The sequence below is a fragment of the Podarcis erhardii genome (genome assembly GCF_964252035.2).
Source record: "Podarcis erhardii genome assembly, chromosome: 7".
Classification (NCBI taxonomy): Eukaryota; Metazoa; Chordata; class Lepidosauria; order Squamata; family Lacertidae; genus Podarcis; species Podarcis erhardii.
Window position 1 is genome coordinate 83,889,123 of NC_138511.1, and position 27,999 is coordinate 83,917,121.

Genomic DNA, 27,999 nt, shown 5'->3' on the forward strand with positions numbered 1-27,999 from the left:
GCAAAGACAGGATCCAGCAGATTGAGCAGACAAGACCAAGAGCACGTCCAACAGTCAAGAAGGCAGATTCTGGAAGTGCTGTAGAGCGAAGGGCAGATGGAGCTTGTCCACCTGGGAAGGGAGCCCATCTAGGAGAAGGAAAACTCTGGTCCTCAACCTCTGCTGCCTTGCAGAATATCTTTGGGAGAAGAAAAAGGCTAAGGAGTAAACCCAACACAAATCTGGAGTGGAGTCCCTAGGACGATTGGATGGTGCCTTGTATGCCTCCTTCTGGCAACTCCTGCAGCCAAGCTGGTACTGAATGTATTGCTCTGCTTTCCTTTGGAGCACATCAGTGAGACCAAGGCGGTGTGTGTGTGTGTGTCTTGTCTTCTGGGCAGTTCAGGACCTCCACAACCACTGCGCCCAGAGAAATCACTTTGGTGCTGCTAACACAGCAGTTAGACTTTGCCCCTAGAGGTGCACTCCATTGTTTCAAGACAGTCAGATGCCAACAACAGCTTACGAGAGCTCTGAAAAGTGATGCCAGCATTTACACCCCCAAATTGCATGTGGAGGTAAAGGCCAGGATCCAGAGCATCACCCTACATGTGCACACAGGATTGGGCATGCCCAGTGGGAAGCTTGCCTTTATAAAAGTAAAAACCACCAAGCGAGTTTGATCCCAAATCTATCAGGCTTCGGTACAGATTAAAGAAAATGATCCAGCTAAATGGACAGTTAATTTAAAGCCTCACCTATGACCATTGGAGAATAAATTCATTACAGTCATCCCTCATGTTACATTTGCTTCATGTTATGTTCTTTCAGGTTACATCCCACGGCGACCTGGAAGTACCGGAAAGGGTTACTTCCGGGTTTTGCCGCTCGCACATGCGCAGAAGTGCAAAATGATGTGCACAGACATGCCGCTGCGGGTTGCATTCTGCTCATGTTGTGAACAGGCCTCCAAAACGGATCCCGTTCGCAACCAGAGGTACCACTGTATTGCTTCCCTCTGTGTGAAAAGTATTTTTAACTGTCAAAAACAAATGAGAGGGGCTCAGGTGTATGCTGGCAACATGGAGGGGAAAGGATAATTTTGCTCATTGGTGGTGGTTCTGTTATTAAAGCTATAAAATGTATACTAAATCCTATTAATGACACGCTGAGAGTTAAAATTAACACAGGATCCCAAGATGATTTTATTAGCAATTTCCACAGGAATTTTATTATTTGATTTGACCACGGCCCATCAAGATTCAGCATGCCCAAAACTTGAAACCTCCCCCCCCCCCAGTGACACATAACAGCACAGGATTTAGCAGTACTCGGGCAATTTACTGGAGCTATCTGGGGAATGACAAAAGGTATGTAATCTCAATTGTTTTGAGAGAGAGACTGAAAGCGTTGCAAACTTTATTGCAATAGTAGACCAAACAGAATGACTGGAAATTCTTTTCCATTACTGTAAATTGTATTAATGAACTGTTTTGTGATTCTCTCATGATTTCAGGGCAGGCTACTAGCACATTTTGTCCTTTGAAACAAAAAGACTGCACACCCATGATGACACACGTCACAAAGAGCAGCTGAGGTGACATTTGAACTGGGGACTTCCTAGTGCAATATGTGTTTTGGGACAGACAACTCTTTCATGAGAATCTTGGGTCTCTGTTTTAAAAAAGCAATCTTCTAGTGCCTGTTCTTGCAAATATTGTTATTGTTGTCAGATACATTTCTGGTTCCTTTTTTCGTGAAAAGTGACCCAAAGCGGCTTAAAAAATACTAACACTAAAACAAAGAATAAAAACGAAAACAAACCCTAAAAACCAACCATAGTATAAAAAGTCAGAACTAATACAACCCACCCGACTAAGTTAAGAGGCCAGAAGTACACCTAAAACCCTTCAAATAAAGGACGTAGAAACTTGCTGAAAATTAATGTTTTTGCCTGGTGCCTAAAAATAAATATGATGTGCCAGGCATGTCTCCTGGGAGAGAGCCTTCCACACGCAGGGAGCCACCATTGAGAAGGCCTGTTCTCAAGTTTCCACCATCTGCACCTCCCTCAGAGGTGGGCACAGGGAGAAGGGCCTCCAGTGATGAGCACAGTGTCTGGCTAATTCATGTGGGGAGAGGTGGGCCTTGAGGTCCTGAGCTACTTATGTCTTTCTAGGTCAAAAGCAGCTCGTTCAATTGTGCTGGAAACTAATTGGTGGCCAGTGCAGTCGTGCCAGAATTAGTTTCACGCTCAAAAGCGCATTAGCAACATTTGCAGACATTCCCAAAGCCAGAGGAGCTGTGGAATTAAGCTCCACAGATGCCAGAGCTTCAGCACCTTGTATACGCCAGTGCAAAATGCCTTGCAAAAACTTAATCTGGCAAAGTCTGGAGAGTCTGCCAGTGCAAGGAAAAGAAGGCAGGGCTGGGAAAGGACGACACAGAGGGTCTTACAAGGGATAAGGGTAAGGTAGAAATCAGGTGCAACGAAACAGTAGCAGCAGCTTTGGAAGGAGGGAACTTTGCTCCCAGCCTTCATCCACAAACCACATAGCAGGGGCCAGAACCAGTCTCTTTGATTCAGAGGGGCTTGCAGGGGGCCTGGATTTATTTGCTCCCCCTTCCCAAAGAGCTCCTTGCCCCTCCCAACTGGCTAGGAGAAGCTATTGCAAAGCAGGAGAAATTAGGGGAAGGGCTTTGAAAAACTGGGCCCTGCTATGGCAGGATTTGGGGGTACCTTGCAGCAGAATTTTAGGGGGATTGCTTTAGCACAATGTACATGCACAGCCCCATTTATTGCCAATTTACCGTATTTTTCGCTCTATAAGACGCACCAGACCAGACCACAAGACGCACCTAGTTTTTGGAGGAGGAAAACAAGGAAAAAAAACACCTTCTGAATCTCAGAAGCCAAGAAGGATTGCTGCGCAGTGAAAGCAGCAATCCCTCTTGCTGTTCTGGCTTCTGGGATAGCTGCGCAGCCTGCATTCGCTCCATAAGATGCACACATATTTCCCCTTACTTTTTAGGAGGGAAAAAGTGAGTCTTATAGAGCAAAAAATACAGTAAATTGCTTGTGCTTCCCTAGGAAGAAGTCCCTCCCCCCTCCCCTGCCCCAATCATCCCTCCAAAGGAGGCAGATAGCAAGAGGCCTGTTATTAAGGCAAGAAATTCTGGCGGCCCTTAAAAGCTGCCCTCAAAGCGTCCTTTTTACACACCAGAACAGACAGAGCCCGACTTGGAACGCTCCGAGAGCAGCAAAACAAGTGGCTTGCATCACAAAACGGAGTTCGTTGCGCAGGGATCCAATTACAACCTTGTAATCCGGTCTGGATTACTGAAGCAGAGCGATCTCTCCACCCCCCACTCCAGACTCAGTTCGGAGAAAGGATAATTCCACCACTAACGTAATTATCGGGGAAGACCAGAAATTTCCAAGCTGCGGCAGCTGCTGCACACTTCCACTTTAATTGCTTTATTGTGCGGGCCAGGCGCTCAGATATGCGAAGAGAAAGAAGTCTTTCATTGGGCATCACATTTTGTCCTGGGCTTTGAAAAAGGATCCTAAAGGGAGTTCTGTAGCAAGCCCCTGGCCAGCTTCTCGAAGTGAGAACCTAAGGTTGCAGTTTATTACTCAATTCCGTGTGCGAATTTAATGTGCAATGCACTATCCAGTCTGTTTGTTTAGTCTAAACTTTCTTTGAGTTCTGATGGTGGCAGTGAACAAACTATAGAATATGACAATGCTCTTCGAGGATATCAGTGGAGAGTGGGTAAATAAAAGTGATTAGTGCCTTCTGAAAATAAGGATCAGTGAGCCAAGAAATGTGGAATATCAGACCTTATTGAAAGCTCCAGTACCTTATCTGCACTTCCCTTGGAAGTTGTCTCCCATCCCTAATCAGCAAACCCTTAAGCTGTATTTTTTGCTCTATAAGACTCACTTTTTCCCTCCTAAAAAGTAAGGGGAAATAAAGTCAAGCTACTAATTGCTGAAGGAGAAATGCACCTCAAATGGCAGGCATTCCAGCTAAGAGAGACTTTCCTGCGAAATTCAGCCACTGGCAGAGCAGCCCATTAGCAGAAAAACATTATCAGTTTGGGCTTTGCATGGCATTCAGCTGAATGTAGGCATCAGCCAGGGTTTTCCAGAATGATGGAAGAGAAGGTACACACTGGGCAGACCTTTCCAGCTGTTGCAGAGAAGTTGAGATAGGATGGCCAGAGTCAAAGAAGGGGAGGTGACAATCATGTTGACCGAGGAATTGCAGCAGGTACAGCTTCTCTTTCGAACTGCAGTATTGGGAGCCCGGTGCTCTTCCACTGTTATTTGTAGTTGTGGCTCTTGTTTTTATAGGGAAGCGGGGTATAAATCTAAAGTAGACTAAAATTAACTTAAAACTTTGGACTAAAAATAAGAGCAAGTGTGTTCAATTTATGAAACAAATCTGCACGGTTGTTGCTGATTTTCCTAATACTTCCTTAGCACAAAAGATGGTTTGCTGTTTATGAATAGTCCTGCCCAAGAAATTCCACATGGGCTTTCGGTGTGCCAGAGGAAAGCTGCTCTAGATTATTACTGATGTATTAATCGCCTTCTCAAGGCAATGTACATTTAAGATGATAAAAAACAGTTAAAAACAAAAAAAGCAAATACATTTAAAACAAAATTAAAATGATACAAATTAAACACTTGTGGTAAAGACACTTTTATGCTGTTCGATATAATTTACATAGATACAATTTATACATTATAGAAGTATGTTGTTCTTATAGCTCTGTTAAGCCAAGAAAGTCTATGGGTGGTGCTTATCTTGTATAAAGCAGAGTTGCTTGGTCTAAACTTAGATAAATTTTAATCCTGGGAGTCTACCCATTTCCAGCCCTTTGTTTACTGTAAGGAGAAGGCGTTTTCTTGCCAATAATTCGCACACAGGGTGTAATACACTGTACAAAATATGTATTGTGAAATTTCCGGTTTTAAAAATTAAGCTCAAAAATTGCGTATGAACAGACAGGCAGTCTTTGTTCCAGCAAATCACTAAATATTATTCACACTCAGTGCTTGCTCAAGATATTTTGGTGCCTGAAGTGGGAAATCCAAATGGTGACAACTCTCTTCCTCCCTCATTTACAATGCACAGCTCAGCCTCCCAAATGAAAGCAGTGCACACAAATGTATACGTTGTCATAACAAAGTATGCTACTAAAGCCATTTGTTTCCTTTACGTTCCATCTCCCAAATCAGGGTTTATTCTCATTTTACAGAATGGAACATTAAGACACTTTTTAAAAAAAACAACCTGCAGTTGCCTACAAGTATAGCAATCATAATACTAAATTAAATAATTTACAACCTGCTGCCCTTTAGGTTCTCAAAACCAACCCCCTGGAGGCAACTGCGTCATTCCGGCTAGTGTTGAGGCTGGGATTGCATTTACTCTGTATTTTTAATACCAGAGAGGTCCTTTCAGCATCTAAAGCACACAGAGCGTCCTTCTTTACTCACAAAGTAGCACAGTGACCCTGTGAAGTAAGCTGCCCGGACCTATTTTACAACTAGAGAACTGAGGATGTAAAAAAGGGAGAAAAATGAGGCTGCCCTGTAAGCGAGCACACCCTGAATATGTAGCAACATTATTTTTTTTAATCCACCGGGCCCTTTTTTCCATGCTGTGCATCTATGCCTTTTATTTTCTCATAAACTGACCGTACACACATATACCAAAACCGCAGGTTGTCAACAAGCAGGAGCAGCATTACCAGGGAGAAGAGTCGGTAGAAGAAGATTGGAAGAAATTTAAAGATTATTTACAGAAACATTGTAAAATTAAGGAATGTTAGAAGGATGCTGGAATGAAGTTATGTGGTTTTAGCAGTAACGTTATGAAGGATTAAGTAAAAATGGATTGTTAATGGGTGAGAATGTAAAGTTACAATATATTAAGATAAATTATTAAGATAAAAACAAAGATGGAAAGGATTTGCTGAAATAACTAATTGAACTAGAATACAAAAAAGGGAGGTGTGAGGAGGTCAAGGAAACAAGCAAATGAAAGATAAGACATGGAAAGATTGACTTGTTTTTTAATTGTTTTTATTTTTCTGTTTTGTTTTTTTCCCTTTATTTTTTGTAATTTTTTGAAATATCAATAAATATTATATATATTAAAAAAACAAGCAGGAGCAGCATTAACAAAGTCTATTCCAATGTTTAGTTCTGAAGGTCTGGATAACCAGCTGCACACTGGGAAAACAAGCACTTACCCTGATACCCTCGTAAGGCTACTCTGCTTTTAACATGGGCCACAGATTAAAACTAAGCAAGGGCTGAAGGTTGAGCAGCAGAGTCTCCAACTAGTGACTCACGTGGCCTTCTCTTTGCCTACATGAAGCTTTGGCAGAACTCTCCCTTTTTTTAGGCGCACACACACACACCCTTAAACTCACTTGCCTATTTTTTTTTACAGAAGCTGGATAATTTACTTTGGGCTGCACAGAATTAGTACTTCTGCAAGTTGTTTAAGAAAAAGGTGTCTCTACCAACTCCTGGAAGTCCTAATATCATTTCTGTGATATGGACGGAAGCTCAGGTGCTGGCCAAGCGGGTCCTAATCCCAAAGCACCCATTTTCTCCTGGCTCAGCTCTTTGACCCACCCTAAGCATGAACAGCAAAGAGACTTGGGCAGAGTTCCTCCCTCTTGCACCTCAGAAGTTCATTTTTTTCACACCTTCCCTTGACAGATGCTTCACACAGGGATGATGTGGGAGGGAACACATCACAGGTAACATAGTTAAGGAACCAGAGAGAAAGAAGCTCCACAATAAGGGGGATATGAAGAGAAAAAGGGATGCGGGTGGCACTGTGATCTAAACCACAAAGCCTAGGGTTTGCCGATCAGAAGGTCGGCGGATCGAATCCCCATGACAGAGTGAGCTCCCATTGCTCGGTCCCAGCTCCTGCCCACCTAGCAGTTTGAAAGCACATCAAAGTGCAAGTAGATAAATAGGTACCGCTCCGGCGGGAAGGCAAACGGTGTTTCTGTGCACTGCTCTGATTCGCCAGAAGCGGCTTAGTCATGCTGGCCACATGACCCGGAAGCTGTCTGCGGACAAATGTCGGCCTATAGAGCGAGATGAGCGCCACAACCCCAGAGTCATCCGGGACTGGACCTAACGGTCAGAGGTACCTTTACCTTTATGAAGAGAAAGGATTTTGTCTCCCATTCCACTCTGTCTATTCAAAACATCAGCTGAATAAAGTCAACCATTATTGTTTAGAAGTCCCACTCAATTCAACGGGGCTTTCTCACAAGTAAGCATACACACAACAGCAGCCTTCACTGATTAAATAATCTGCTTTATAACTGATCAATGAAATGCACCTCAACATCAAAACTTCAATACAGTGTTTTGCTTTTAATGGAGGAATTATATGATTTAGGCGCACACCCTCAGAATAACCACAAGCTCACGACTTTGGGATGGGGGGAGGCAAATTTCATTTTCTTCTTTTCCATTCATTTTTACAGTAACACACCAGAACCAAAATAGCTTCAAAATCATACTAGGTTTCTCACCTATTAAAATTTGCAATAAAGCTTCAGTTGACAGATTAAAACTTGCAGTCTTGGTTCACTACAAGTGCAAACACGTAAAAGTAAAAATGCTGCAGGAAAGCCGTATAACCATCTCCACAAAAAATGCGACACCAATTTAGAAAGCCAACTAATAAAGGTTCAAGCAGGATTTTTTAAAAAACAAAACCAAAAACAGCTCCAACTTATTTATTCCCAGAAAGTATCACAAGTGCCCGACTCATCTTTTGATCTTTTTAAGCTCCGGGCAAAGCTAACAACTGAGGACATCTCTCTGCGAAAGAAGGAGTCCTGTGACAGACCAGGCTTGTTCCCCCAATTGAAGTAGTGTTTTGCAGGAGAGTTGCAAGGCGGGGAGGGGGGGGCGGAAGAGGACAGATCCGCTTACTGTAGCTGGCTGTACTTGGCTGCCAGCCCAGATCAGCTCAGCAATATAAAGCTTGCACTGAAGTCCAGAGCAAACGCAGGATTCTGCCTCCGCCCCCCCCCCACAAAAAAATCCCTCCCCAGAGGGCTTAAACCCTCACAGTATTTCCTTTTATGTCTGAACAGGGTAATTTTTGGCAGGCCCTGGTGGTAAATGTGTTTACAGAACAAGAAAAAGAAAAACGCCAGAAGAGGTTGTTAGGATCTGAAACACCCGAAAAGCAGGGTCAGGGAGAGAGAGGAGGAGGAGGAGGAAGGAGGGAGGAAAGGAAATTCTCTGGGAGGCTGTGACCACAATTCCAAGGAGAGCAAAGAAACATGACAAATCATACTCTGAACCGATTGGGGTAGGTAAGGCATGGGGGACTTCTCGGTGTCATCTGATGGAAGGATCCATTTACAGTGGTGCCTCGCAAGACGAAATTAATTCGTTCCGCAAGTTTTTTCGTCTTGCGAGTTTTTCGTCTTGCGAAGCACAGTTTCCCATAGGAATGCATTGAAAATCAATTAATGTGTTCCTAGGGAGACCGCCTTCAGACCAGGTCCGGGGACAGACTGTCCCCGGACCTCTTCTGAAGGCTGGCGGGGGGGGAGGACTTTTCTCCCCACCGCCAGCCTTCAGAACAGCCTTCTGAAGGCTGGTGGTGGGAAGAAAAGCCCTTCTCCCGCCGCCAGCCTTCAGAAGAGTTCCTGCAGGGCTGCCTAGGCTGCGGATAGCAGCCTGCTGCCCGGCGCGAGGGGCGCTCTGCTTCAGGGGCGCGGGACAGACATTCGCAGCTTGGGGAGCCCTGCAGGACTTCCCCGCAGGGCTCTCCAAGCTGCGGATAGGGGCAGCAGGCTGCTATCCGCAGCCTGGAGAGCCCTGCGGGGAACTCTTCTGAAGGCTGGCGGGGGAGAAGGGCTTTTCTTCCCACTGCCAGCCTTCAGAACAGCCTTCTGAATATTGGCGGTGGGGAGGAAAACCTTCCTCCCACCGCAAGTCTTCAAGACAGGTCCGGGAACAGAGGAGAAGCGCTGCGTGCCTTCCCCTCTGTTCCCGGACCTGTCCTGAAGGCTTGCGGTGGGAGGAGGGCTTTCCTCCCCACCGCCAACATTCAGAATGCTGTTCTGAATGTTGGCGGTGGGGAGGAAAAACCCTCCTCCCACCGCAAGCCCCGGGAAGAGAGGAGAAGCTGTGCGCCTTCTCCTCTGTTCCCAGACCTCCCACCGCAAGCCTTCAGGACAGGTCCGGGAACAGAGGGGAAGGCACGCAGCTTCTCCTCTCTTCCCGGGGCTTGCGGTGGGAGGAGGGTTCCCCGCTGTCCCCGGAGATTTCCCTATGGGCTTTCGTCTTGCGAAGCAAGCCCATAGGGAAATTCGTCTTGCGAAGCTGCTAAAAAATCGGAAAACCCTTTCGTCTTGCGGGTTTTTCGTTTAGCGAGGCATTCGTCTTGCGGGGCACCACTGTAGTTACAGAAATACACAAATAACGGCTGGCTGCAGCATCAATGTCCAGGTGGGAGTGAGGGTGGCAAGGTGGAATTCTCCACAAAGGGGCCAGAGCAGCAAAGAGGTCAGGGGGTGCTGTGTGAGCTGCTCTGGCTTCCTGGCACAAACAGGCTTCCTTGGCTTCTTTCTCTGCACTTCTCCAATGGGGAGTCCCAGGGCATCAACCTGTCGTATGTCCTTCCCCTCCTGCTGGATATACTCAGCAGCTCTCTCCCCGGCTGCCTGCCTGCCTTTGTCATCTATATGCTTCCAGCCCAGTACCCCAAAACCATAAGCCAGCCTCAGTTTGCCAAGAGAAAGCAGCTTCCAGCTGGGTATTGGCGCAGCTACAACAGATGGCTGAAACCAATTTCAACGGAAGAGTTCAAAAACGGATTCTTCAAAGAGCCAGCGTTGTGTTGGGTCCCCTTAACGCTCAACTGCAGTTGCGTCTGTATGTTGCTTACACTGAAGAAACAGACCATCTGGACTTGAGCTCAGTCGGTCCTAACTTGGGACATTAGGCAGGGGTTCGGCTTGTGCGTCATCACCATGTAGCTCCAGCCAAGGGAAGGAAATGGCCAGCAAGACACCCCCCAAAAGCCCCATAGCAAGCATTGGCCAGAGTAGATCAAATGGTGCTCTTTGAGCTCGGTGCCTTGCCAGTCTAAACAAAGAGACCCTGCTACTAAGCACCTCCATGATTACCCAACTTGAAAAGAGCAGAGTTTGGCAAGAATTCCCTGGGAACAGAGAAGTGGAGATGTGCTTCTAGAAGACAAATCCTTTGGCCCTCCAGACCTTGAGGAACTACAACTGCCAACCGCCCTAGCAAGCATGGCCAAAGGCAAGAGATGATGAGAGCTGCTGCTGTTGGCATCCAACTGTTGAGAGAGAGAGAGAGAGAGAGAGAGAGAGAGAGAGAGAGAGAGAGAGAGACTGGAGTGTGCTTCCGGAGGTGAAGTCAAACTGCTGTGTTGGCAACACTGAAGTGACCTCCCCAGGGCATAATCCTGGGTTATGTGTATGGAGGCCCTGGGCTGCCCACATGACAAGACCCCCTCTCAGCCTCACTGAAGTGGTCCAAAGGTAAGCATAGCAATACATTTGGTGCCATCTGGGCTGCAAGAGTTTCTGGAAGGAGGCGTACAAGGCACCATCCAACCATCTTAGGGGCTTCGCTCTGGATCTGTGTAGGGTTTACTCCTTAGCCTTCTCTGCTCCAGAAAATATTCTGCAAGGCAGCCAAGGTAAGAAGGCTTCCTTAGAAAACGGAAGCCTTGTCCAAATGAGACCAAAATGGAACGCAAAAGATATGTAAGCGGACATTAAGAGATGCTTAAAAACAATTTGAGGAGCACGTTGCTGAAACATAAAGGTTAACAACAAACGGTTCTTTAAATACATTACTAACAGGAGACCAGCTGGGAAGGCGATTGTAGGATGACAAGGCAATAGTGCCTTAGGTGTGCTAACGGAGGATAAGGAGATTGCAGATAAATTGAGTGAATTGCTTGCATCTGTCTTCACAGTGCAATACATGATGTAGAACAACTTCCATATGTGGAGAGCCTAAAGAACTAATGGAAATAGTGTTGACAAGAACATTCCAGGCCTTATAGACAAAATAAAAACTGACAAACTGATGAGTCCAGATAGCATTCGCCCAAGAATCCTTAAGTAACTCAAATGTGAAATTGCTGCTCTTCTAAGAGTTGCAGTTCAGCAATATTTGGAGGGTCAAAGGTTCCCCACACTTGTGACAGCTATTTGGAACATGCTGGTCTTAGTTCTACGTGAAGGCACATTGCCTTGAATCCCACAATAAAGACATGGAAGATAGAAATGTAAAGAAATATAAATAAGTAACACTGGCAGGCCCAACACGATCCATTTTTTACCATGCTAATTTATTTACATAATTTATATCTCACTCCTTCAACACAGATTTAGACTCCCAGGGTGTGAGAAATGTAAAGTACAACTTAAGGCGGGCAAGCTTTTAGCAGAAACAGCATGCACAGAAATGAATTAAGGACAGACTACAGCAGAGCCTGTAGGAAGCTACTTCATTAGGCGGCTCTCCCCATGAAAACTAATGACATCATAATTATTAAGAAGTGCCAGGCAACAGAGAGCAAGGATGCAAGTAAAACCAAACATTGCCAGTTCCTGCAGCGGCTCTTGATCTAGGGAGCTTTCTAGCCCCCGAGTCCACAGGCTCGGCTTTTGACATTTCAGCTCCCAGCTCTCAGGCAAAAATATTGTTTGTTCCTGCACAAAGCCAACTCATTTTCCATCTGGGACTTCAGCCAAGAGTCAAGACCCAGACATTAACCCTTTCCCAGTCTCTTGCTTTGGCAAGCTTGCCAAGATTTGTCTTTCTCACAAGCAAACAAAACCGTGCCAGCAAAAAGAAGCACTGCAAATTGGACAGACCTCTCGGTTCTGACCCAGAAGCTTGGGGCGGGGGCTGGCAGGGAGAAAGAGAGAGGGGAGAGAGAGAGAAAGGAAACTAGCCTAGGAGAGGAGAAGCAGCACGCTGTGCTGATGGCAAGGAGTTGAGTGAGCAGGCTCTAGCCCAAACTTTACACACGAGAGGCAGCCTAAGCATGGAAGGTCAAATTATGAGATGCATGGAGCTCTTGCCAAAAACAGCATCGTTGTGGAAAGTTCTGCCACTCTGTAACACGTAGCAAGATTTACCCCATGCGCTGGTCTCAGCAAGCTGAACGTCCACATCAGTGGCCGACGCTGGTAGGGGAACACAGAACCCAATAATTTCAGGATTCTGGCTATGTTTTCCTACACGTTAGAGGGGAACTGGGAAAACTTGGGTGTGGAGCTGCCCTTATCTGTGGCAACCCAGTGTTTCTTATAACATACACCTCCATCCTTAATATTAAGCGGGATTTAGACTTGAATGGCTTGCCAGAAGGCGCGCAAAGATAGTCCTTGCATCACGTCTCAGCTGATTTTGGCAGAAAGAGACCTTGTGCAGCCCAAGGAACAGTGGCCAAGTAAGAACTGGCTTCAGTGGCAGAGGACACACTTGGCATGCCAGAGACCCCAGGTCTGATACCCACCACTGCCATTTAAAAAACAACCCCATAGGCAGCAGAGCTGCTGTCATTCAGAATAGACAAGGTATAGCGAACATGGCGCCCTACAGTTGGGACTGTCATCTCCCATCATCTGTCAGGAATGAGGGAAGTTGTGATCCAACCACATCTTGAGGGTACCACCATGGAGTAGATGACTCAAATGGGAGAGGGCCTGTTGGTCAGGCCAAAAGGTCTGACTAGCCCAGTGATTTGTTTCCACAGCAGAGTACTTCTCAGAAAACTTACAGCAGGGCACAACAGCAATAGCCCCATCCATTCTGCTCCTAGCATCTCATAACCAAGGGTAGGCTGTTTCTGACAATACAGAGATACCATTTACTTTTCGTGGTTCAAAGCCGTTGACAGATCTACCTTCCATAAAAACTGACTCGACAAAATGAGCCAGTGACCCGATTCAGTTGTTTTTTTAAATATATATATATATATGCTCAGTTTCTGCACAAACCTGGAATGAAACCCCAGGCCTGAGTCCAGGAGGCAAGCTGTGGTTGGGCTGTGCTGCCATTTGGGCACTTCAGTGCCTGATGCTCAGGCAAACCATTTCCCTCTCAGCCCAGCCTATTTTCATAAGGTTGTGACAGTTCATCTGTCATGCTTAGCTACTTGGACGAAGGGTGGGATAATAACATAACAAATAATTTAGGACTGCTACCTAATTAAATAAATCTTAGTGGATTGACTGATTATATTTACATACAAGTAAAACCAGTGTTTTGGGAAGCAAAATCATACTTTATTTGTGTTTAGATTATGCATCATCTTAGAAGAGACATTTCCTTCTGCGTGAGAGGTAAAAGTCAGTGTTTCTCCTAAGATGTTGCTTACCATCTGCAGTTTCTTTTGAGTACAGTACTTGTTTCTTAAATGTCTCTCTGTGTTTTAATTTGCACATTTTTGTCACTTAAAAGCCTGACTGATTTCCCAAACTTGGGTCTCCAGCTGTTTTTGGACTGCAATGCCCATCATCCCTGGCAACTTGGTCCTGCTAGCTTGGGAAATCCGGATCTAACCAATTAAAATTGCAGCCCTAACATGTCTAGCCTCTGAAACACAACAAGCTATAAACAGCTAAAAAAAAAATCACGCACAACAACTTTATTCTGATCTAGCTTTGACGGTCACAACATCTAACACTGTCAACCAGGAGGTTCAATTGGGGCTATACATAAGCTTCCAAAGTTTGTTCTGCAAGTCCACAGACTCCACAGGTCCTCCGAGTTGAGCAAGTTGGGAGCTGCTTGCTTACACAAGGCTTCCCAGGAAAAACATTAATCGTCATGACCAGACATGACTCAGCTGAGGTTTTAAAGGCAAAAGGCCTCTGGAAAGGCAACGCTTCAACTTGCGCCAACACAGTGAACAAAACTACATCATTATTTGCACCAGAGCAGGCAACACACAACCACCAAGCAAAAGCAGTTCCAAGATAATAACTGGGAAAGGGAAGGGTGGGGAGGGTCCCCCCCCCCAATAACCCAATGTAAACCTTCAAAAACTGTCCTTGTTAACCTACAATTAGAGCCAGCTTCTTGCTAGCAAATGTTTCCTACAGTGAGGAAAGGGGCGAGGGGTGAAGAGAGAGAATCATGCTTCCTTAGGTAGAGCCTACAGCATTTATGACACAACCAACCAAGTAAACACCCCACTTCCCTAAGGCTGCAAATAATGGAGAGGGCTTTGCCAAGCTCCTGGGAAGTTCCCACATGAGGCTACTTCTGGCTTCTTGTGTCACAGGCTGCACAGGCCTGGCCTAGCTCCACCCCCCTCCTATCACCACCCCTGTTGCCCATATCACTCCTTGCCAAGCTCCCAGGCCCATCCCTTGTCCAGCAACAGTGCCTGTGGTAGCCTCCAGTTCTCCAATGAGCTGAAAATACTCCCAAATCTATGGTACTCAGCCGAAGGATCGGAACATACAAGGTGGTTATAATGCTTTAATGTGGGCCACACCACCCACTGGCATGGGTGGGTGGGTGCTTTCAAGGACTGTGGGAGGGTATGAGAGACAAAGATGGGGGAAGAAAATGTAGGGGCCAAAACAGGGAGTGGGGAATGTCCTTGAGCTAAGAAATGCAGACCGGAGGCAGCAGTTTTAATAGGGCAGCGTGCTCTCTGCCACACTTCTGCAGACACTAGAAACTTTGTTTTAAATGAACTGATCTGCAATTTCCACTGACTATACATACGTGACTTGGTGCCCAGGCTCTTGCCCACAACATTTCAGCAGAAGCTCTTAGGTATGAGTAAAAAATTATGCTTGAAAGACCTACATTGGCTCCCAGTACGTTTCCGAGCACAATTCAAAGTGTTGGTTCTGACCTTTAAAGCCCTAAACGGCCTCGGCCCAGAATACCTGAAGGAGCATCTCCACCCCCATCGTTCTGCCCGGACGCTGAGGTCCAGCTCCAAGGGCCTTCTGGTGGTTCCCTCACTACGAGAAGCAAGGTTACAGGGAACCAGACAGAAGGCCTTCTCAGTAGTGGCTCCTGTCCTGTGGAACGCCCTCCCATCAGATGTCAAAGGAATAAACAACTATCTGAAGTTTAGAAGACATCTGAAGGCAGCCCTGTTTAGGGAAGCTTTTAAGGTTTGACGGACTATTGTATTTTAATATTTTCTTGGAAGCCGCCCAGAGTGGCTGGGGAAACTCAGACAGATGGGAGGGTATAAGTAATATTATTATTATTATTATTATTATTATTATTATTATTATTATTAAAACTTGCAATAGTACAAGTCGTGGTGCAAACACAGTTCATCTAAGGCAGTAGCCTTCAACCTTTTCAGACCCAGGAACCACCTTTAACCCAAACATGCATTTGGGGGCCCACTTAATCTATTGCCATATATTTGCATGGTGGTAGTGCAGCTATTGTGACCCACCCTGGATCAGTTGAAGATCCGCAATCTCAGGAACAGGACCCCAAGAGGGGTCCAAGACTGAATGAAAGCTATGAAGATGTCTCAACAACTGGTCATGCCATCCCAAGCGTTTTTAAAGGCGGAATGGCCACACTCATTTGCAAGACTCTCTCTCCTTACAAGGTTGGAGGCACACGCTTCTCAGAGGAGCATAGGTCCACTGCCAACATGGGAGAGGCAGCACAAAGGGGGGAACGCTCCTCTGGCTCTTCCTCCCGTTGCTAGGGAATGGCTATGGGCAGGGCACCTGCAGGACTGTCTCCCCTTCCTCAGCGTCTAAAATCAAAGGGGCAGATGGGCCCTTCCTGGGCAGTCCCCACCTATGGAATCACTCCCACTCTACACCTCTTGTTTCTCACCTGAAATCAACTGCTACCCCAGCCCCGAGCTAGTCGGGATTGTAGGGCTCACGACACCCAGAGGCTCCATGCAGCCCATACACCATTATATTACGTCACCCTCCCAGAAGCAATTTAAATGCTTTCTAACCAGTTAGACCAGTCAAAGTGCCAAAGTACACTGAGAAAAGGTCACCATCCTCTCTTCCCATGTGTAAAGGCCACGAAAATGATGCAAGCTAACTGTGAATGGGAAGCAACCATCAATAACCCATTCATTTGCTCTATAATTGAATGATTTCATAGGTGAGGGATGGCTGATGCTGATCAATGGTTAGCAGCTTCCACAACTGGCCAGAGACTACTGTGGCAGACAAGTCTACTCTCTTGCTGTGGTCAGACAGCTGGACAGGCAAGGAGGAGCTGGAGGGTCATGCTCAGAGCAAAAGGCTGCCCAAGGCCAAGAGATCCTTTGCAACAGTCAGAGACCTAGGCCTCCTTAGGAGCTGATGTGGAGCGCAGCCTTACCCAACCTAAGTGCCCTCTGGATGTGGTGGACTACAACTCCCATCAGCTATGGTGCCTATGGCTGATGAGAGTCGCAGTCCAAAACATCTAGGGCATTGCTTTTTTCCAACTGTTGGGTTGCAAACTCACCAGTAGTAATAGGACAGTTCTGTGGAGGAAGGGCAGCAGGGGAAGAAATTAAGTTTGTCGACATAAGCCATGCATGCATTCGACATCAGCAAAGACTGACTTCCAGACCAAAGTTGTTATAATGTTGTTTGCACATCCAGACTGCCATCTTTTGTATTGCTGCTACTGAATGATGGATTTGTGGTATGGAACAAAAAGTCATCCTTTGTAACTGGATTAAACTGCCTTGAATAAACAGGCTTGGGTAAATGGTACAAATACTTCGTTATTAGACTGTGCGCTTGCAGGGAGGGTCTGTCTTTTTTTGATCTAGGCAAAGCTCTTCGTTTTTGGGGGGTAGTGAGCTGCTGTTGTTTTTTGATTAAGCACTGTATAAACATTAATAGCAGTAGTACTAACAGAAGCCTGTTTGCCGGTTTGGATCAAAGGTGGGCCCTGAATCCAGTCAAACCTCACAGATAGATGTGACAAAGGTCGGGGGAGGGAATGCACCCCACATTTCCCCCTGGGCTTTTACATCTTTAGCAACAGGTGGAGAAAACTTATTTTAAGTGGGATGATAAGGATGCACCCAAGTGGGTCTTGCCCTGACCCAAGACACTTCACACCAGCTGGCACCATCATTCTGTTTTGCAATAGCTTGCTTCTTCGTTTGTGTTGGGGTTTGTTTTTGTTTTTGGGGAGACACAGAGGCAATCAGATGCAAAGAAGGACAAGCCTTATGCACCCTTGAATTGCTGGAAGAAGACAAAATTTTGGTAGGTGCAGCTTGCCATGCTGGGAGAAACTATTAGAGTGGTATTCTCTCTTTTTGTATGATTAAGGGAATTTGCTGCCACTGGACAGTGCCGTAGCTGTGTGCTTAGAGGGCTTTAAAAAGAGATTAGGCAAATGTATGGAAGTGTTTCTGTGGCTATTCGCCACAATAGCTAAATGCAGCCTCTAGGTTCAGAGACAGAAATCACAGTCCCTGGAGTGGTCTGCTGCCTTCATGGGCTATGGGATTTCCTGAAGCATATGACTGGAGTGGCCACTCTGGGAAACAAAATGCTGGACAAGATGGGCACTTCATTGAATTTGGCAGAGCGCTTCTTATGTTCTGATAAGACAGAGGAGCCCTGTCTTCCTTTGCAGTTGGTCACCCAGAAAGAGGACAAGAAATGCTAACATCTACAGTCTTTACCTTACAGTCAAGAAAAGGCAATTCCTACATTGCAGGCTGGAATTAAAAAGAGGACAGTGCATCTGATAAGTCTGAAGGCCCTGGATATACAAGCACTGTTCCACCAACAAATGGCATTCACTTCCTGCTCTGATCACAGCTGCGAAAAGGCCCTGATTTGGGCCAGGGCTCAACTGCTGTTGTGCAACACGCGCTGCTGGTGGACAATGCATGTGACCAGACCCGGCCTGCACAGCCTCTGACCCACCTAGCCAAGCACAGATGTACAGTAGCCCACAAGGGGCTCATAAAGCTTCCTGGTTGTCAGGTGGGGGCTCTCATGCACCTAGAAGACCATAATGCTTCCTTAGCTAGTTGATTATAGGATGGTGAGTCTCAAACCCTGCAGTCCTGTGTTCAGCCAACTAATATCCACAGTGCTAGAGAAGACTATCTGAGGGTAATGTGGGTGCTGTGTAAGCATTACATACTAGCAGTAGCAAAGTTCAGTATTAATCCAGCAGCTGACATCGGGGAGAGTACAATATTAAGAAAAATTCTGAGCTCTCTTAAAGCTCATGCAGTAAGCTGGCTTTCAGCTTTAACATCCTTTCTAGTTAAATGTGGTGCAAAACACACACACACACACACACAAAAAAAAAAAAAACCCCAGACATTTTCTTGGCTCAGACAAGCAGCTGTGCCCTTACGGATGGGCAATGATTATCTGGATAACAGGACCTGACAGGTGTCAAGGAAAACAGGACCCAAAACAGCGTAGGCAACACATACCACAGGCGCATTCAGAAGGAACAGAAGGAAAGTACAGCGTTTATGGAGATGTTTGGATAAAGAAATCAGCTACAACAACACCAAGAAACCCGAGAAGGATACTTTTCAAAGAAAATATGTTATCAGCTATCGTTTGGACAGGATACAACCCACCCACCCACCCTGCTTCAGTGGCAGTTGCCTAGTAGTCTCATTCCCAAATGACACCATGAGAGGGACACACTGCAGAGGAAGCTTTGTGCCTAGCTGGCATGCTGTTGATGAACAACCCATGGCACAGGTTGCATGGGTAGGATGTATGACCTGTGTGCCAATGTGAAACCAACTGATGGATTTCTGGATACGCCCTGAGTGGAGACAAACACATGAAAAGCACACTGCTTTCTTCTTGTCACATATCATTTGCATAATGTGCCAGGAGGATACCTCCCCTCTCTTGCTGAAAGCAACTGAAGGGTGTGGGAGTGTGAGCTGAAGGTTTGTCTTATAATAGGAAGCAGTGAGAATGCATAATGAAAGGAAGGCTGCTTTTCTCACAAATCACCTTGCATGCATGTGACTCGGTGTCTCAGCTCAGCCTTTGCAGGTTAGGTTTGGCAGGGATGGCCACCCACTTATAGCCTAGAACCACCACCCACTTCTTCTGCTCCCTTCTCCCACTGCTGTGTGTCAGAGGCAGAAGCAGCAAAGACTTAGATCCTGCTATGTTTCTCCAAGTCATAAAAGACAAATGCATGCATATGGTACATCACAGGGTTCAAAGCACTTCAGAACAATACCCAAGATATACTTACAGCAATCCTGTAAGGCAAGACAGTATCTTCAGATGGTAGTTGAGGGGTGCTGATGGTGAGGGGACTTCACCAGGAAAATGCAGTGAAATTGAGACAGAGGCAAAATTTGAATTGAGGACTTCAAATCAATGCAGCAGGTTGGACTAGATGCCCCTTGGTGTCCCTTCCAACTCTACAATTCTATGATTCTATGTTTCTAGTTTTTATAGTTGCCCCTGAAGAATTATTACACCAAATGTACTGGCAATCTTATGTGCACGTTTGAGGTTCTTTTTTTCCTCTTTCAGTCCTGCATTTTTTACTTTCAGCCCAAATATAAACGTTGCAAAACCATATAAGAGGTTAAAACTAGCATCAGTGAAAACAGACTGAAACTGGAGCGGGTATACAATTAAGAGAGGGAGAAGGTTTTCCACAAAAACAGATTATGCACACAATGTTTGACTACCAACAGAACTGTTGGCACATGCAAATAAAATACATTGGTTTTCAAGAAGGCAGTGCAGAATCCGTCAGAGAACAAGCCCCAGATTCCTGAACTGAACAGGAATTTATAGCAAGGGGCTCTTAAATGCCATTAGCCTGAGCAAAGGCTGAACGCAAGTGTTACGCGCATGCATTGCTGCTATAATCCGATTTAAAGGGGCATTTGATATTGAAAGCGAAATTAACAGCTCCAACTGTCCCTGTTTGAATCAATCACTGCTTTTACATGACAACCACTTCAATTAAGCCACACAGCCATCTGCAACAAAGCACCATGACCCACAACATATGGGCATTGTGCAACACACACACACACACACACACACACACACACACACAATCTCTCTCTCATAATCACTGACTAAGAACTCTGGGGGCTTCTTGATACACACACAGTATTCTCACAGTATTCTCCTGCTCCACTTCTAGAGGAAGTGGCTCAGATCACGAATAAGCACAGAGGAATAAGCGCAGCAAACTGCTGTACCAACTGGGAAGGCCATGGCTACTGTAGGTTCTCTGTGTACACACTGCAACTCCTGCATACCTCATGAGACCTTATGGTGAAGGGCGGGCAAGAAATCCAATAAACAAGCAATAAAGCAAAAAGAGCTGCAAGGGAAACTTGATCTACTGACTTCAATGAAACCAGAAAATTGCCTAGCCCAGGGTTCCTTATATGTAGGCACAGACAACTGGATGGCTCCACTGAGTGATGCAGGATGTAATTGTGTTGTGACTGTATCTGTAGCCACCAGGCATGTCTACTAGCAGAACAGGGAACTATTGCCTCAATGAAGTCCCACCAACACAAGCGGCATTTCTTTACAGATAGGTGTCACTCTTTGTTATAGTGTTTAAACCATATGCTTATAAAGATGTGTTCAAAAACTAATTGGTGGCCACTCAAAAGAGCCAGAAACAATTGGGGGAGGGGAATCAAGCACATCTTGCTGTTTCTGTCTGTTGTGTTTTCTGCCTAAGTACCGTAAGTGGCTTATTGTTTTTTAACACTCCACAAACTCGCCATCCTCAACCCAATGCACAACTGAAACATTTGTTATTCTTATTACGTTAATTACATTTGTATACCACCCTATACCCGCAGGTCTCAGGCCAGTTCACAAGATAAAATCACAATATAAAAACACAAAACACATAACAAAAACAAGAACAAGAACAACCCAATAATCCCCCCTCCCCAACACATTTTAAAAGGGCATTTGATATCAATCAGCCAAAAGCCTGTATCTGGTCTTACAGATACAGACAACTCTAATAGAATACAACACTGTTGATACAATTATGGTCTGCAGCCTCCCACCTCCCCCTACTAAAAAATAATAATAAAACCACATTTGACAATAATGTAAAATCATGACCATGGCTTATTTCAGTTGTGACACCAAACTATGGTTTGGCACCATGAGAAGGACTCTTGTCCTCTGCACTTCCTTTCATCCTCTCTGCTTCAGCTAGTTAACTTCTGCAATTAGTTAAGTATTGCTTTTATGTACACTGTTCTGATTATGCTATGTATATTTTATTTTCTACATAAAATAAGTACTGGTGAAAACCATTACTGGTTTGTGTGAAAGAGGAAATAAGCAACTGAGGAGTGAGAACATGAAGGGAGCAGTGAGAATGTAAAATAAAGATGCAGCTGCAGTTTGGCTTTATGCATAAAGCAATCAAATATGTATTCATTCTCCAGTATGCAATGCGTTTACTATGGAAACTGCCTAAAAACTATCATTTCAAGTCTTGTCCTGCTGGCCAAATGTTAAGGGGCTCATTGAAAGTAATATAATTTATGAGACCACAACTGTTCTGTCACATGCACTTTCTCCCAAGTTACCTCAAACTTACCACAAATTAATTTATAAAAATCCACATCTGGTGTGACCCCCATCAAAACTGCTCTCTAGGGGTCTTAGTAGACCACAAGCTGAACATGAGTCAACAGTGTGATGCAGCAGCAAAAAAAAGCTAATGCTATTCTAGGCTGCATCTAGTGTCCGGATCAAGTGAAGTCGTGGCAAAGAGGAGACAGAAGAGATGTGATAGCCATCTTCAAATATATAAAGGGTTGTCACATGGAGGATGGCGCAAGCTTGTTTTCTCCTGCTTCAGATACTAGAAGCCAAACCAATGGATTTAAATTACAAGAAAGGAGACCCTGGGCTAAACATCAGGAAGAACTTTCTGACAATAAGAGCTGTTCAACAGTAGAACAGACTCCCACGAGAAGTGTTAGAAACTCAGATATATAAGCTAGGCACCAAACAGCTCCTAAAAGAAGAGTTACAGTCACCAAAATGGAATGCCTAGTTATCATTTTGGGGGCAGACAGTTCAAACGACCTATTTTCCAATACAACTTTTTGGTTCCTGAAATTCATTCTGATAACGCAGATAAAATATATAAGATAGAATTCCACAGGATAGGGTATTAAGTGTGTGAAAACAGTCGAGATACAAAGGATACCTAGGCATGCACCTCCACATGGTGGAGACCTCAGGCGCCAACCTGGCGCCTTGGCACCTTCACTTGGTTGAAAGTGGCCAATAAAAAGGTAAAGGTACCCCTGCCCGCACGGGCCAGTCTTGACAGACTCTAGGGTTGTGCGCTCATCTCACTCTATAGGCCGGGAGCCAGCGCTGTCCGCAGACACTTCGGGTCACGTGGCCAGCATGACAAGCTGCATCTGGCGAGCCAGGGCAGCACATGAAACGCCGTTTACCTTCCCACTGGTAAGCGGTCCCTATTTATCTACTTGCACCCGGGTGTGCTTTCGAACTGCTAGGCTGGCAGGCGCTGGGACCAAACGACGGGAGCGCACCCGGACGCGGGGATTTGAACCGCCGACCATGCGATTGGCAAGTCCTAGGCGCTGAGGTTTTACCCACAGCGCCACCCGCGTCCCTGAAAGTGGCCAATAGCCAGGTGCAAAGTGACCTGAAACCTGGCAAATTTGAATGGTGATTAATTCTCCTTCCTTGAAGGTTCTTAAGCAGAGTTTAGATGTCTATCTGTTGACCTAGCTAAGATTCCTGCATTGCAGGGGGGTTGGACTGTTTGACCCTCAAGGTCCTGTCCAACTCTGTAGTTCTATGAATCTATGATAGGTAAGGCAAACCACGCACTTGGGGACAGAAAAATGACTACAGGGTCATTCTCCTTCTCCTAACATCTGTACATCCACCTGGCGTTCCTAACAAAAGTATTTACACATATTTTCCTTTGAGCTCAACAAGTGTAAATGCATTCAAGTTTACTTTCTTAACCTCCATTTATCTCTAAACCTCCACTTATCTCAAAACAAAGGCTTCAGGGAAAGTAAAGGGAAAGTTGGGACAACTTTACATTCCTGTTCAATGTTCAGTTCAATGGGTGGAATTACAGTGGTGCCTCGCAAGACGAAATTAATCCGTTCCGTGAGGCTCTTCGTAGAGCGGTTTTTTCGTCTTGCGAAGCAAGCCCACTGACAGCTTAGCGGATTAGCGCTATTAGCGGCTTTTAGCGGATCAGCTGATAAGTGGCTTATCAGCTGATAAGCGGCTTAGCGGCTTAGGAAAAGGGGGGGAAAGGGGGGAAAACCCACAGGAACTCGCAAGACATTTCGTCTTGCGAAGCAAGCCCATAGGGAAATTCGTTTTGCGAAGCGCCTCCAAAACTGAAAACCCTTTCGTCTAGCGGGTTTTCCGTCTTGCGAGGCGTTCGTCTTGCGGGGCACCACTGTAAACATCACACTATTAGGATAGTTCTGTCAGTGCAAGCGTTTCTCTTTGCAGGTGAAACACTCTTCTCTCTCCTCCCCTACCCCCATGTGCTGTTATGGGGATTCTTCCAACAACCCCTCAGAGACTATGGGACTGCAGGGGTAGGCAAGCCCCTTGGTGCTAGTGGGACTTGCTGCGTTGACTCCTGCTTGCACAGTTATTAAGTTGACTCTGACCCTATTTCTCAGTTCTGGAAGATCAGCACAGGTATTGTCAAAAATATTTAAAAATTTTAAAACTCCAAATACAACCTCAGAAAAACTAGAGCGAGTCAGATGCTCTTACAACGGGGGGGGGGGGGCAACAAGAAGGAAAGGGCTTTGGAGGGAGATCAAGAGCTCCCAATGCAAACGTAATAATCCAAGATAAAAAAATTCCTTCCAGTAGCACCTTAAAGACCAACTGAGTTAGTTCTAGGTATGAGCTTTCGTGTGCATGCACACTTCTGAAGAAGTGTGTATCTGAAGAAGTGTGCATGCACACGAAAGCTCATACCTAGAACTGACTCAGTTGGTCTTTAAGGTGCTACTGGAAGGAATTTTTTTATTTTGTTTTGACCATGGCAGACCAACACGGCTACCTATCTGTAATAATCCAAGGTTAGACAGATCCTTTGAAAAAGACATCTTAAAATGGCATACAAAACGTGCAAAAAAAAAAAAAATGTTCTCAACGCACTTGCACAGCATGCATACCTGCAACACAATTCTAACACCATGCTCTGCCACAGAACACTTGTTGTATACACCATCCAAATGTACCCATGTGCTATCCATAAGAAATCTTAGGATCAGGCTTTTAGATTCCAAGGAATGTGTAACTTGAAAGAGGAAAAAATACACATGTAATAGGACATGCTCAGGAATGAAAAATTATTACCACCAATGTAACATTATTATCAACCAGGCATTCATAAACTTTTCAGTCCTATGCATAATACTATAGTATTCTTCATTATTGAAAAACGCTCAATGATAATCCATTCTCAATAACACTAACCAGTGATATGAATTATCAATAATAATACTTCACCATTTAGCTTTTTTAAAAAAATTATCTGAACCTAGATACTGTATTTTTAAATTAAACAATGGAGCTATCAAAACTCTACAATGCATACACTATGGCAGTGTTTGGATGCAATACTAAACCATAGTTTAGAACTACAAGAATAAGCCTAATTTCTCCCACCCAGGGTCACATGCTTCTTTCCTATCCTAGCCTCCTCTAGTAGACAGAAAGAAGATGGTAAACTTCTGTTTTAGATCAACCACACTTTTAACTATATTGTCCAGGCCCTAAACCATGGTTTATCTTAACCACTGTTAGTGACAAGACAGATATATGCCTGGAAGTTTGCTTGTTTCCATTATCCACAGTTTAGATAAACCAGTTTGTCCAGATTTAGACAACATGGCATGCTGTGGTTAATCAAAAGCAGAAGGTTCTGTATTTCTACTCACAGTCTACTCAAAGAAGGGGGCGAGTGCAAATTAGTTTGGCATTCTGTCTGAACCAACCTGATAAAAGTCATTTATGCAGGGCTACTCTGTGCTTAGAATATCAGACATGAACCAGGAGCCCCAGATTCAATTCTGTGCTTAGTCACCAATTCAGTGAGTGACCTTGGAAACAGTTCAGTTCTGCAGCCATAAAATGGGAACATTAGAAGCATGCCTGCACCATCTGGGGCTGATGGGAATTGTAATCCAAAATATCTTGAGGGCACCAGGTTGGGGGTGGCTGTTCTAGAACTAAGCCTGACAACTGAATTATGTTCCTGTTTTCAAGAGCAGGTCAGTGCCTATTGCTTTGTTATTTCCTAGTTCATCTTGTATCAGCTTTCTGCTTTTATGGCATGCACTTACTTTTAATTGGATTGCATAGCTTTGTGTTTGAAACCCTTGATCATAAGACGCATTGAGAGCTTTGGGTAGATAAGTGACTAACAAAGATAAAAGGAAATATTCAGTTTGCATACTATCAACCAATTGCCGATCCTGTGAATAAAGGGACTGGCTTGGACAAGTCCAGTCCAGCTGCAAGAAGAGAAAAAGGTCTCTAGAGAAGTTGGAACTTGCTTACCATGACGCCAAGGATCTTTGGGTTCCACAGCCCCAGACACAATGTCTTCATCGGAAGGAAATGTGACATGTTTTGCACCAGGCTTCAGTTTCCCATCATCAGCAGGCAGAGAACCATGGCTTGTTTGGTCATCTTCTGGACTCTCTCTACTTGTTGCTTCCAAGCCTAAACAACAGTTCTGCGGAGAGGAGTCCAATTTTTCCTGCAAACAGTTGTTCTGTTGAGAACATTTTTCAGCAACTGTAAGGCATTCTCCGGCAGCTGTGGCCAAAGGAGGATTATTACAGGCCACCTTATTTGCCAGTGACTCTTCCTGCAGCGGATGGCTCAAAGTCTCTTTCCCCGATGGCTGCAACTGCTCCTCTGCCAGATGACAGCGCTCAGTATCTTTCAAATCCTCCTTTGAAGGACATGCAGTAGAATTGCCCACCATCTCTCTGCCAGGATGGCTCCCTAGCGTGGGAGGGCTGTGCGTGAGGTTTTCTGTATTCTGAAGATGTGCTGAAAAGTCCAAAGCCTCTTGAAGTTTTGTCCCACCTTGACTGCCGTCCACTCGAGAGACAGCCCAAGGATCAGAAGCCCTTAGCAGGCCCTCCTCTTCCTTCTGCACAGCAGGAGGTGGCAGCAGCAGCATGAGGTGGTCCCCCTCAGCAGCTTTCCCTTGTTGCTGCTGCATGGGGGAGACTTGTACACACTCCATGGCCAGGCAAGCGTGATAGGTTTCTGTCAGGGAGAGCTCTCCTTCTTCCCTTCTCATGGAGTCATTACTGAGGGGACACCTCCTGCCTCTTTTTCACCTTCCCTCACCTGGCAAGAAAAGGCTCCCAAGGTCTCCAGACCCTTTCCTCCCAGCAATGGTGCAATGAGACCATGAATGATGAATGGGATCACCTGGAGGAGGATGCAGGGAGGACCCCTGCCTTTTTGGTACAAGAAATAGAACCTTTACTTAGGGTTGGAGGAGAGTGAGCAAGACAAAAAGGGCACTACTATAACTGGGCTTGGGTCAATTTCTGTGAAGATTTGGCAGGGCACAGAAATATTTTGCTGGTCTGGAAAATGTGGAATGCTCCCTTGCCCGTTACGTTTTTACCCAGTAGGGGTAAACAATTGAGTGTTAGTATAATGGTTGAAGAAGGACTGATTGGAACTAACACCTGCAGAATAGAAAAAGGTCCAACAGAAAAGGAACAAAATAGGGCCAACGTCTGCTCCAGAGGCCCAGGAAAGGAAATGCACAGGTTCCTTGTGAAAGCAAGAGCTATCGTAACAGGAAACAGTCCCGTCTGAGTAGTGTGGGAAGCTTATGTGCGTGTAGACTAAAAACACCTGCAGCATAAACAGGAATAGCTGGCAGAAAAAGGCTAAAAGGACTAGTGTCAGGCTGCAGAGGGAAATAAACCTCGCAGCTGCCCACTTTTACAGAAATGGGTGCCTGGGTGTGCGTGGTAAGAAGCAGAGAGCAATTAATGCCTCACAGGTAAGTAGGGACTCTCTGCCAAGCGTTTAAAAGGAACAAGGCGAGTGCCCGCTCTCTTTTTTGGTGTGCGTGTGCTGAGGGGAGGGATGGCAAACGGTATAAACAAACGCTATCCTTTTGGAGGAAAGGCGATGCCTATCAAGATATCCGGGCTAGGGGGCGGGGTAGATAAACCGTGATTAGTAATGGAAAGTCGTAGAGAGGCTCTTCGTCGGCTGCTGAGGGGTAAGAGGGCCTTTGCTGATCCTCTGGCTCCGGGCTTTGGTGATGGTGGTGGCAGGCTCGGAAAGGAAGGGGAAGAGGGGAGGGCTGGCGGGGCTGCCTGAGCCGAGGCAAATACGCACCCGGCGAGGCTGCAGGGGGAAGAAGAAGAGAAGAGGGAGCCGGTTCTTGGGTGCCGGCGGGGCTCAGGAGGGAGAGCAAAGGCGCCACACGCTCGGGACCGGCAGGGCCGGGCAGGTGCGCGCGCGAGAGAGAGGCCCGTCCCGAGCGAGCGGCCCCCTCCCGCGCCGCCGCTTCAGCCAGGGACGGACCCGAGAGAAGCCTCCTCGTAGTTTTCTTTCGCCGCCGCCGCCAGCAGCGAGTGCGCCAGCGGCCTGCGCATCCGCCGAGGCCCTTTCCGCGCGTGCGGGTGGAACAGCCTCCGCGACCACAGGAGCCTCCGCGCGGGGTTTCTCCCTCCCTCGGCAAACCCAGCGGCGGTGGCGGCTCTACCTTCGTCCCCCTCAGCGGCGGCGGCTCCTCTGGCAAAACACCCACCTCACGCTCGGAGCCGACAGGGTCACGTGCCCCCGTTTCCGGCGCTCGGATTGGCGGGCCGGCGGACGGCGGTGGTTGTTTTTTTAAAACGCAGCCCAGCTTGCCCCCTCCTTTCCTTCCCACACTCACTTCTCGGCCCCCAC

The 27,999-nt window shown here is 46.0% G+C and overlaps 1 protein-coding gene across 2 annotated transcripts in view; it reads right to left on the reverse strand.

Annotated features, from left to right (window-relative positions):
- PPP1R37 (protein phosphatase 1 regulatory subunit 37) overlaps nt 1-27,997 on the reverse strand; it is a 50,529-nt gene extending 22,532 nt beyond the window's left edge. The window contains exon 1 of one of the 2 annotated variants that reach the window (XM_081868753.1): nt 25,618-27,997. In XM_081868753.1, the coding sequence (XP_081724879.1) occupies nt 25,618-26,374 (757 nt within the window). In that variant the 5' untranslated portion in view covers nt 26,375-27,997. The remainder of the gene's footprint in view (nt 1-25,617) is intronic. The other variant, XM_081868754.1, reaches the window with a different exon arrangement.
- Nucleotides 27,998-27,999: the final 2 nt, after the last annotated feature.